The 12,711-nt window shown below is 35.4% G+C and overlaps 1 protein-coding gene across 2 annotated transcripts; it reads right to left on the bottom strand.

The window, feature by feature from the left end:
• Positions 1-3,397: 3,397 nt before the first annotated feature.
• On the bottom strand, positions 3,398-12,585 carry LOC128013540 (epidermal growth factor receptor kinase substrate 8-like protein 1). Of its 2 annotated transcripts, none has more exons than XM_052596647.1 (15): positions 12,343-12,585; positions 11,412-11,553; positions 11,271-11,329; positions 10,276-10,405; positions 9,785-9,873; positions 9,107-9,181; positions 8,820-8,968; positions 8,600-8,738; positions 7,891-7,943; positions 7,570-7,666; positions 6,565-6,690; positions 6,373-6,493; positions 5,131-5,293; positions 4,817-4,949; positions 3,398-3,693 (listed from the first exon to the last, which is right to left on the bottom strand). In XM_052596647.1, the coding sequence occupies exons 2-15, from the start codon at positions 11,500-11,502 to the stop codon at positions 3,607-3,609; spliced, it is 1,512 nt and encodes a 503-aa protein (XP_052452607.1). In that variant the 5' UTR covers positions 11,503-11,553; positions 12,343-12,585; the 3' UTR covers positions 3,398-3,606. The 2 variants fall into 2 exon arrangements, with proteins under 2 accessions (XP_052452607.1, XP_052452606.1); XM_052596646.1 differs by having other exon boundaries at positions 11,412-11,518; positions 12,343-12,584.
• Between the last annotated feature and the right edge of the window lie 126 nt (positions 12,586-12,711).

Here is a 12,711-nt window from a genome sequence, read left to right as displayed (position 1 = left end):
TAAGGTGACTGTAAAGTCATTTCAGAAGAGGAGATGAATTTGACTTTTTTATTTAGAACAACACACATTGATGAATAATTCACAATGACTCCAAGAACATGTAAAAGTGGGGGTTTTTGGATTATTTTGCTGAGCATCCACACCTGACCTGTACATGTTGTTTGTCGCGTTCTCATGCGTTCACAAACGTTCAGAGGCTTCTGAGGATGCAAAGCCACGTCTCCATGGAGCCCAGGAGGAGGAGCTTCCACGGTGCTATGGGAAAACAATCTGGACAATCTGAAGGACAGACAGAAGAAGCGCAACAAAAGGCTTTAAGAGCGGCAGACAGCTCGTTCAGACCCCGAGCGCGTATGTGTGAGGCATTGTCTACATACTCTCCATCCATCACGCGGTCAGGTGGCTCTCTCCCGCTCTCAGCATTCTCTACAGCGCTCTTTCTGCAGCATGAAATCAATTTTTAGCTCCTCATTTCCTTTGCCAAGAAAAGAGGCAAGTCTGCCAGACACACACACTCACACACACACACACACACACACACATTCCTCCTGTATTGCCAGTGGTCTTGTTAGGTGGAGTCTGGGTTTAATTTTTGCCTAATTTAAAATAAGCTGCCTTTTAGTTTAGTGATGATGATCCTAAAACTTTTCAAACACACACACACACACACGGTGATCAAAGATGCACTCGCACACACACTGTCTTCATTGTCTAGACCACCCAGTGTGTGTGTGTGTGTGTGTGTGTGTGTGTTTGTGAGGGGCTACTTAGTTGGGGAGCAAAATTTCTTCAAAAGTTAAAGGCTTTTAGGGAACACCCATGGACATTCTTTATTGAAAGATTGTTATAAAGTCGTTTTTTTTAATTAGTAATTTTTTTCTTCTAATTTCAATATTTCAAGATGTCATGTTTAATTCAGTGTGTTACTTGCAATTTCTTTGTAACTTATCGTGTAATTTATTAGCATCTAAAAAAAAGGATTGAATTATGGAGTAATTTATTTTATTATTTGTATTTATTTATTTGTATTTATTTGTTGTTTTCATGTAAGAGTGCTGAACATGTTCTTTAGAGGTTTGGGTTAAGCCTGTTGGAATAATTAATTTTATATACAATTTATATAAAATTGTTTTTTAGTAGAACATTATAACTTAGTTATGTCCTCATTTATATAGATAAATGAGTGTAAATGAGTTTTTTCTTTGCATTTAATGTGGTAATTCTCATATGGCATACAAGCAGTTTTCCAATGATGTTTGATGTTTTGGTGGAAAATTCTGAGGTGAAGACAGTGTATTTCCAGTAAAGTGTTCCCGATATTCCATTGGAATGTTTCTGATGTTCCAGTGGAATGTTTGTGATGTTCTGCTAGAATTAACATTTCTGGAGCGTTTCAGATGGCTGTCCAAAATCCAGTACGTTATCCCGCTTGTATTTCTCTCATTATTCTGCCCTCGTTTCTCTCAGTGTCGGAGGAAAACAGAAGGAGAGGCTGAAGAGAGAAGATGTTGTGACGGAATTTTCATCATCTCTCCTGTGATTGGTGTCGGAGCGAGCGGTCGGATCCAAAGAGGCTTTGTGTCATTATCACGGCCTGTTGAGTGACACGCGCGCACACACACACGAGCCGCGCCGCTGCAGGTGCAGGATCCTGGAATGTGTTTGAAATGATGTTCACCTGCAGGGGCCGTGAGAACCTGAGGGACTCAACAGAAACACGAACTCCTCAGAGATCAAAGGTCAGAGGTCATCTTCCTGCTCTCATGTGAAATATCCAGTCTGGATATTGAGACACACACACACACACACATACTAGAGCATTTCAGTACAAATCTTGAACAGGTGCAGCGAGCGCCTCACAGTCAGGATATGAGGAGAAACTTTATGCGAAGGCCTGGATGCTGATCTACGCATGAACATGAAGTAAACACTTCTAGTGACGCAAACTTGATTTCATGCATCTAGTTCTGAAATGTGTCTGAATTCAAATCATGATAACAATGCAATGTTGCATTTTTAGTTTTTTTTTTTAATTCTAAAATGTGTCAGTATACAACAAATGAGGCAAAACTAGATATAAACTTGCAATACTAGATAAATGTAAAATGTTCAGTGTTACGACTGGGTAACAAAATCTTAAATGCATGTATGCATTCATAAAATATACATTTAAATATATCCATGCATCAAATAATTGAAAATGTAAAAATTCCATTTTAAAAGATTAAACAAACAAACATTAACAAACTTGATTGCATGCATGGTGTTCTAAAATGTGTGTGAATGCAATTCATAACAATGCAATGTTGCATTCTCTTCTTTTTTTTGTTATTCCAATGTGATTCCACTATTTTGGAGCTTAATGTAATCAGCTTTGTTTACATTCAGGAGAAAACGCATGCATGCTGAAGCAGAAGCAGAGTTGACAGCTCTTCATTACTACTTCCATTGAGATGACTGAATCTAGCTCTCTTTCAGGTGCATGGGCCTAAAGCATCAGACTCATGTTTGTACAGGTTCATTGTGTGTGTGAAATCATAAAATGGGTTTAATTAGCTGATGAATCTCGCACACAAACACACGCAGCTGGTTTAATCAAACATATAAACACACATTCGTCACCTCACACACCTGACACCTGAGCTGCTGCGGCTCACAGCCAAATGAACACACATACACACATTATATACAATTCTGATGTGTGTGTTCAGTGCAGGTGCAAGACTGTATATTTACCATGTACTTCCATAAAAAAAAAGAATAAGCCCCAGATACATTAAGTTAAACGACAATGAGAAATTTTCTAGCTGAAATAAAAGCAGTTCTCATATTTCATCTCTGTTAATGTTTATTTTATATCTTAGTTTTAGTCACCCGTCATAGACAGCAGCAGATAATAGTGTTATATTAGCGAGTCATCATTTTTCTAGTCAGTGTTTTCTATCTTTGTGGGTTTTGTTGGAGCTGTGAATGTAAATGTGTAGTTTAGCTGACCAAGCAATGGAGCAATAGCATTTACTTTGGCCAAGATTTTGAATTGAAGTCCCAAAACAACAAAGCTAACACCGAAACCTTTTATTATTTAGTTGGACCCATACAAACTTGGGCTTGGCTTTGTGATTTATAGTAATATCATTACTTAGTCAAGTATCACTATTGCTCTTCTTGTCAAAGTGCATGCTGAGATTCCCGAATCCTGAAGGTTTAAAGTGTTTGTGTGTGTGTGTGTGTGTGTGTGTGTGTGTGTTCTTTAGCACTAGTTTAAGACCTGGCTGGTAACCCAAAGGTTGCAGGTTCAGATCCTAGAAGAGTTTTTAATCTGCTGTGCTTCAGTGAGTGGTTAGTTGGTGTCTGGCGCCCTCTTGAGGCGGGAGATGATTTAATAGTTTCACATTCGTGCATTAAATGCATTTATTAAGAATATATTAACCCATATTACATAGAGAATTTAGAAATTTGTACAACATTGTGCCGATTTGCATTCTTATTTCATGCTGTAAAACTAAATAAGAAGACAAAACAATCCTTAAAGCAGGTTACAATAGCGTGAATGATCTTCTGCATGTGTATGATACAGACAGAGGGCGTTAAGAGAAGATGAGATCTTCATAAAGTTCCACTCTCCAGTTTCAAATCCACCTTCATCTTCTGCTTCTCCATCACCGTCTCCAGCTCTGTAGCTCTGCGAGCGTCCTGAGAGATGGAGAGATGTGGTTAGATGATAAATGCATGCTGACCGCTGGCTGTCAAGATCAAACTGCTTGGTTTAAAATAAATAAATTAGACTGATTGCTGCATATTAAGTCAGGATATTAAAACTGCTACTAGACTAACACATCTTACGCTTCAGTGTTAAAGCAGTTTTTAGCAGGTCGTTAGAGTGATCCAGTGTTTCAAACTCTGCACTACATACTGTGAAATGCCAGATAGTTTTAAATACTAAAATGCAACACTTTCTGATCATTCGTCAGTGCTTCAAAATATGAAATATGACAGCTTAGTCCCTCACGTAATGTTTACACAGAAAATAGCTGCACCAAATAGGATTGCAAAAATATATTGTGTTAACAAAATAAAATAAAAAAATTAAAAAGTAAAAATTTGATACTTGAAATTAATATTAACTGAAATAAAATAAAACAAAAGCTTTAAAAAAAGAAAAAAAGAAAATTATTTTGGCCAGCTGTCAGCAGTTATGTCATATTTATTTATTTCAAGTTGAACTTCTAAAACAACAAAACTAATAAACTAAACTTATAATTTAAAATGAATATGTACTGATAAACTAATAAAATGTCAAAATAACTAATCAAAGTAACAACTAGTAAACTAATAACTAATAAAAATTACAACTCGTAACAAATTTAACTAACAATTAAATGAAATGAAAACAAAACATAAAAAAAAATCTAAATATTAAAAAACTATAATGTGTCATTGACACTAAAATAACTCTGGGCTGCATTGATTTTAAAATATAAATTATCACTAATTAACCTTTAATTAAAGACTTCTAGCTTCTAATCCTGTATAAAACATATTTTTATTTTTTAATATACCCAAATAATGCTAGGGATGTGTGTAACATTTCAGAATTTTTAGAGCACATTTGGATTCAGGAATTTTTAGCATTTTTTTTTTTTTACATTTTAAATTAAGAAATAAATGCAACAAAAAAAATGTTCAAATGTTTTCTTCTATATCTTTAGTTAGAATGGCTTCCTAAATCATCTGCAGCCTCAAGTGAACCAGCAGAGACGTGTGTGTGTGTGTGTGTGTGTGTGTGTGTGTGTGTGTGTGTGTGTGTGTGATGCACCTCTATCTGCGCTCTCTGGACGGTCAGCTGACTGTAGACTCGAGCGCCCTCTTCAGGAATAACAGCGCGCAGCTCTTCTTTATTCAGAGAGAACAGCTGAGCTCCATTCAGAACCCGCAGACACTGGACAGTCCTGCACACACATCCACAGCCGTTACCTGACCTCAAACACTGATCACAGAAGTCTAGACTGAAGCTCCTATATATTGCATACTTCATATAAAATGAAAGTGAATGTGAGAGCGATGTGTGGAGTTACAGGTGGAGTATGATTATTCATTTCTGCTGTAAAGTGTGTGCTGTGTGAGACTCACGGTTCACTGAAGCCTTTCTTGCGCAGCCAGATCTCCACCTCTGCGGGCGGTGAGTTGAAGTCCAGCGGGACGGACGTCTCTGCTGAACGAGGGATGACCAGACGAGGAGACAGATTCTTCCCACTGGTCAAACGGTGAAGCAGCTCGTCATTCACCTGCATCACTGACACACAACCAGCAAATCAATATCAGCACAAGATCAAAAACCTGCCCCTGAGCAATGCATCATATTATAGTCTGTAGGAATATTTCGATTCGCTTGCTGTAGATTTTCAGCAGGGTTATTATTGTTATATAAAATGAAAATAAAAAACGTCAAATAATTACCTAAAATAAGCATTAACTGAAATCAAATAAAATATAAAAACAATGAAATACAGAAATAAAACTAGTAAATAAAAAATAATAATCATTTAAAAAAAATGGCAAAGCACGTACAAATAACAAAAATATATAAAAACAAAATAAAAATGTGCAATCGAATTGAAAATATAAAAAAGGTCAATGATCAATGATACTAAAATAATATTAACAGTACGTTTTAGATTCTGAAAAAAATTAAAATCGGGGATTTCTTCATTTGAGAAATTTGGGAATTTTTACATTTCATAATTTAAAAAAAATGTATTTTTTAATTATTTTTCTTTTAATGGGAGAGTTTTAATTATTCCATAGTCATTATTTTTATATTTCAAACTGGATTACATAAAACTAAAACCCTAAACCATAAAAATATATAAATTATGGAAAAACAATTAACTAATATAATATACATTTTCATTTTAATTAAGTTGAAGTCAAACTAAATAAACTAAACCTAAAGTTAATATAGACATGTTTAAAAAATATATTAAAAAATGGCAAAAAAAAAAAAAAAAAAAAATGGCAAAAATTTAATATATAATAAAGTTTCATTTTAATTTAAGTTTAAGTTTTAGTCATATTCGTATGTGCTTCTGTATTTTTAATAGTTTTTGTTTTCAAGTTTTGTTATAATTTCAGTTTTAATAATTTCTACTTCAGTTAGTTACCAAAGCAAATTTTTATTCCTTGTTTAGCTTTTTCATTTAATATTCCCATTTGACTTTATTTCGATTACTGAAATGTGTTTGTAATAGTTGTACTCTTAGTTAACAGTAACAACACTGGTTTAAAAACAAGAGAATTGATCAAAAGTCTCTGTTTGTGCTGCGCTGCTGTCTGTTGTGATATAACTGAGATCTGATTCTGATGTGTTTGTACCTTTCTCCGTGTCCTCAGACAGTGACCCGAGGATCATGCTGCGCGGCCGAGCGGCGCTGGGGTCAGAGGTCACGGTGGACGGGTTGGGCGGGCTGTTGAACATCGGTGGAGCAGCGGGAGGCTGAAACAGAGAGGGTAATGTCAGAAGAAGTGGTTTCTGAAGCCTGTTTGTTGATGTGATTTATTCAGTACCTTTGGAGTTTTATGAAGCACAGGGTTGTCGATGTGTGTCACCGGCTCCAGGATGTTAAAGGGCACAAACCCCACTTCATTAAACTTATTACGACACTTCCACCAGCGCTTAGATGACTCCATCACCTGGAGCACGGACGAACAACAGGAAAATAAAGATTATTTGTATTAATATAATACTTGGAGGTGTTAAATATGATATTGCATTATAAAATTTGTGAGATGAGAGATCATATTTTCTTTAGCTCTTTTTCTTTAAGGATATAATGTAAACTAATATAGATGTGGGTTAACTATTATAGTAATATTATATTATATAATATTATGGTAAATAAATAAATAAATAAATAAATGTTTCCAAATTAAAATATATATACACACATAAACACACGCACACACGCAAACACACACACACACACACACACACACACACACACACACACACACACACACACACACACACACACACACACACACACAGTTTATATATATCCTGGGGATGGCATAGAATAAATAAATATAATAAATATAGAATTTATTATTAATTTATAATTATTTATTTATAATAAATAAATAATTTGTAATTAATAAATTAATTGTATTATTAATTAATAAATATATTAGTGTGTGTATATAAAATTTGTATGGTGAAACCAAACATTTCTTTAATTAATATAAAATTAAATTAATATTTTACAATATCAATAAATATATTAAGTGTTTATTTATTTTTATGATTTATTATAATTATTATTATTAGTAGTAATATATTTTATTAAAATAACAATGTTGTCTACAAAATAAATAAATGTCCCCCTAATATAATATAATATAATATAATATAATATAATATAATATAATATAATATAACTCCAAAACAAATTAATTCATCAATATTTATTTTATTAATATCCTGAATTATGAATTTATGGCAATAATAATTCTGAAAAATGTCTTATCTTGATAACTACTATAGATAAGTGTGTGTGTGTGTGTGTGTGTTACCTCGAGTGTCTCTCCTTGAAGTACAGACAGCTCACTGTTGTTTCGTGCAACAAAATCATAACTGCAGCGATATAAGAGCTCTTTAACTCCACCATCACTGAGGACGAGACACAGAGATGCTTTCTCAGATCAGACATTAGAATCACATTCATACAAAATACCTCTTTAAAATGCAGAAGAGAAGAGAAACTGTGGGTTGCTAGTTGACACAATGAATGAACTTGTGTTAGTTAGTGTTAGTCATAAATACTGAAAAGCCATGGCTGAAACGGACAGATCTGAAAGGATTCGACTGATTCTTCAGCTGTGAATCACACTCACGGTTGGTCTGTAGTCTGAACGGGAGCAGTGTGACGGTCAGACGCGTGAGTCAGCTGTGACAGAGACAAAACCAGGTTATCAAGAACATCACACACACCAAACACACAGTGACGGACAGGGAAATCACATTTGTGGGATTCATTAGTGTGTTTTTCCACAAGAATGTAGACTCTAGTGTGTTTAATTCGGTTTTAACAGTATATTTTGCATCCAACTGTGTGGTTAGCCGAATTTAAAAAATATTTTTTTAAAGAAATGAATGCTTTTATTCAGCAAGAATGCATTCAATCGATCAGAAGTGTCAGTGAAGACATTCACAATGTTGCAAAAGATTTCCATTTCAAACAAATGCTGTTTTTCGAGCTTCTTTGCTCGTCAAAGAACTCCTGAAAAATAAAATGCATCACCGTTTTCACAAAAAGAACTGTTTTCAGCATCGATAATAATCAGAAATGTTTCTTGAGCAGCAATATTAGAGCGATTTCTGAAGAATCATGTGACACTGATGATGCTGAAAATACAGCTTCGACCACAGGAATAAATTACATTTTAAAATATATTACAATATAAAACAGTTACTTTAAACTAATAATATTTCAAATTTTCTCATGTATTTTTCATTAAGTAGATGCAGCCTTGTTGACTACGAGACTTGTTTCCCCCTAACCCAAACTTTTGAACACTAGTGTACATTATTAGATGATTTTACCTCTGCTTTTGAGAGCTCAGCGTCGTGTCTGTGTTCTAACTCCACAGGATCGACCCATCCAGCAGCATCGGACCCCGGCGGTCTCCATCCGTCCTGAAACACGAGTGTGTACGGCGCCACGGGGCTCCGCAGAGCAGATCTACATGAAGGAAACAAGCCATCAGCATGTGCACACACTGTATATTTAAGGTACATATAATCTATAAATTAGAGTTCGTACCTATGTTGTGTCCAGTTAGGGCCTAGAGAGATCCACAGGGCATTGTCCTGTGCTGTCAGGTTGTTCTGGAGCAGAGTCACGGCTCCTTGTGTCATAGCCGGGCTGGAGACGGACGCGGCGAAACCAGGACCTCCTGTAGCCTTCACCATCTACAAACACACACAGATACAGGGGAGTTATTTGGGTGCTCTTTACTGCCTCCTTTCTCTACACAATAGTGTGCAAACATTTGATGAAACACACAAAGCTCTGCTGTTTGCACAGGAGGAATAAGAGCATGCATTTACCATTTCCAGCGGTTTGAAGACGTGATGCACGAGCTCCTCTGAGGTCGGATTGGAGATGGCAAATTTTAACCGTGCCTGTAAAACATACAATACTCTTATGGAAACCTGAGAGAAGATATATATACGACGCCACACTGCTTAATTCATAGTGTTATAGTATTATTAATAGCAATGATTGATATTAACAATTTTAATAACAAGGAATAACTATATAATATATTGAGATTTAAGCTTTCCATTGATGCATGGTTTGTTAGGATCGGACAATATTTGGCTGAGATATATCTATTAGAGGAATCTGGAAAAACAACTAAATATTGAGAAAATCATCTTTAAAGATGTCCAAATGAATTCTTAGCAATGCATATTACTAATCAAAAATTATGTTTTGATATATTTACAGTAGGAAATTTACTAAACTTCATGGAACATGATCTTTACGTAATATCCTTATGATTTTTGGCTTACAAAAAAAACTTTAGTTTTGACTATTGCTATTGCTAATAATATACCCGAGCGACTTAAGACTGCTTTTGATCTTTTTTAATATTTGGATTTTAATAATTTATTAGTAAATGTTGCAATTGTTATGAAATGAGATGAATAAATGCTTTTCATTAATGTTCAAAGTGTTACCCGTCATTAAAATATCTGTTATAAATGTACACATCGACTCACCAACAGACTGAAGCTGTATTTGAACTTCTGAAAAGCGTCGAGAAACTCTTTCTCTGAAGGCGGTTTGGCTCTAGCTGTGAGGAGATCCTCTGTAAAACACAAACACACAACACACTCTAAAACACTGATCATGTGTGCACTTAACAAGAAATAATGAAACCATGAAGAGAAGATTTCCAGGTGTGTTGTGTTCCTGGAACAAATGCGGGCTTGTTTTGGTGTGTGTTTAAGACGATGCAGGTTTGATGTTATTTTAACTGAGAGATTGTTAGTATTCAACACACACACACAGGGTGGAGACTGCTGACGGCCTCGTAACACAACACTTTCCCATCAGCTGATGTCCTGATGATACTAGGAACTGATAACAGACTCCATCGGCTGATAAGAGCTCACTTTACAGAGCGTTCGCTTCAGCTGCGTTTCAGAGCTTCGCTTTAGATTTTATTAAGCATTCAGGTTTGATTTTTTTCCTACAGGTAGACTCCTACCATCTGCACTTTTCTTCTGGCTTTTCTTCTTCTTCTTGCTCCTTTGGTCGAGGATAATCTGAGCCTCTGCTGAGTGCTGCAGCTTTCCGATGAATGCTTCGATATCATCAAAACAATGATTTAGCAAGTCCTGGAAATAGAGAGAAACCAGGCAGTCAGGAATGAAGATACATGCAGAGATCTTTTTTTAACTCTGTTGGTATTGTAAACAGGCATATCAATGCGGTGTTATAGGTCGAGCTAATGGTCAAACTGAAGGTCAACTACAGTGTGGGAAGTCAACAGTCGCATAAAGATCCACTATATGAACAAAACAAGATCATTCGGATGTACTTGTGGACAATATGGGTGAAATATGTTCCCAGATGTTAGTCAGATACAACAAAACCATAGTTAAACATGATTTCTAAAGTAAATAAAGTTTTTAAATATAGAAATTTGATAAACATACATACTACTGGTCACTACAAGTCAAAAGTTTTGAAATAATTACGATTTTTTTCTCTTCATTACATTTGTTTTAAGTCTCCTATGCTCCGCAATGCTGCACTTATTTGAGAAAAATACTGTAAAAGTATTACGACATATTATTATAATTTAAAATGACCATGATCTATGTCCATATATTGTAAAATGTAATTTATTCCTGTGTTCGAAGCTGTATTTTCAGCATCATTCCTCCAGTCTTCAGTGTCACACGATCTTCAGAAATCATTCTGATATACTGATTCATGCTCAAGAAACATCTCTGATTATTATCAGTGTTGAAAACAGTAGTGCTGCTTCATAATTTTGTGGAAAACATGATATACTACCATTCGAAGTTTAAGATAATATAAATATTAAGTAGTAATTATAATAAGAAACTTTATAAATGGTATGATTGAGCACCAATTAAGCATGTTAGAATGAATTTTGACTGTAATTTTAAACAAATACATGCTGTCTATATATAATTCTGCGATCGTTTTCTGTATTTGTTTATATGTACTCACCACTTCCATCTGAGCCCTAAGGAATGATTTATCAGGTTGACCGTTCACCAGTCCATTAGCTAGAGTTGAGGAAGAGTGTGTTAATCTGTGGATGTTATGATCAGTATTGATAAGCATTGATAGGCGCTGATTCACACACACCTCTGATGCCCGGATAGGGTGGAGGAGGGACGGGTGAGGGTGGATTTGGGGCTTGGGTGTAAGGTGGACTCGGGATTCCTGTATAATCCATACTGGACTCAGAGAACCTGAAACACACACATTGACAGGACAACAAAACACCCTTTATTCAGAATGAAAGTGTGTGTCCTGATGGACAATGAGCAGATCTGCAGTATTTCAATCGGTTTTGATGTGCGTCATGCTGTTTTAAACAAAATGTGATTTAATTGCCGGCACACAATGCTAATGAATCAGTAACAAACACATCAAACAACTTTAAGTTGCATAACTAAAAAAAACAAAAAAAAAACAACTCCCCTATGAAAAACCACACATGGAAAAAAGAGCTAGATATTATCTTCCACATAAAGACTTGGACAAGAATAAAACACCCTTTTTGAATCAAGTTCATTTACTTAGCTAGGAAAATCAGTCAAAGTCAAATTTGTTTAAAAACAACAAAGTCGAGCGAAGGGCTGTACTTTAAATGATACACCATCTTTTTTTAAATATAATATACAAATTATTATATTAATTACACATTAACACAAACCCTGAAAGAAACTGCATTTCAAGAACGAAAAAACATTATTGAATTTATTTAGGAATATTTTTATCTGTAAGGATATCGTTAAAGTGAACTTTGGTTAGATTTTGCTTACTTTTAGCAGAGTCTTAGTTAACCACACATGCTCATTCATAATAAAAACTAGAAAATATGTTTGGCATTCAGATTGACATTGAGATGCCTTGAGGGTTTTTCAGTGTGCCTCCTGCTCTAAAACACACAAACACACACACACACACACACACACACACACACACACACACACACACACACACACACACACACACATACACACACACACACAGTTTCAGCCATGTAGCTGATAAAGATAACACACTGTACCTTCCTTGTGTCCCGCTTGTCTTGTAAGTGTTTAGTCCTAAAGAACGGCCGAGGTCGAATGAATCTTTCCCTCTGCAAATCTGTCTCTCTGTCCCTCTCTCACTGTACTCTTAGTCACGCCTTCTCAAGTTATAAAACTGGTTAAACCGGTTTGTGTTCTCAGTAATAGGTCCTATTTCTCTAGGTTGTGGACACACTGTGGAAATCACAAAATTACCTGACTGTTAAGAACCGTACCCATTTGCACTTATTGTGTAATGACACAACTTGCTTTCAGGCTTGATGCCTGAAATATACAAACAGGTAGAGAATGATGTCATCAAAGAGGCGGGGCTGTGGGTGGACAATCACAACAGTATCATCTGAATC

This window comes from Carassius gibelio, chromosome B24 (genome assembly GCF_023724105.1).
Source record: "Carassius gibelio isolate Cgi1373 ecotype wild population from Czech Republic chromosome B24, carGib1.2-hapl.c, whole genome shotgun sequence".
NCBI classification, from domain to species: Eukaryota; Metazoa; Chordata; class Actinopteri; order Cypriniformes; family Cyprinidae; genus Carassius; species Carassius gibelio.
The sequence above is the reverse complement of the archived record's forward strand: the minus strand, read 5'-3'. Positions and strand labels throughout refer to the sequence as shown.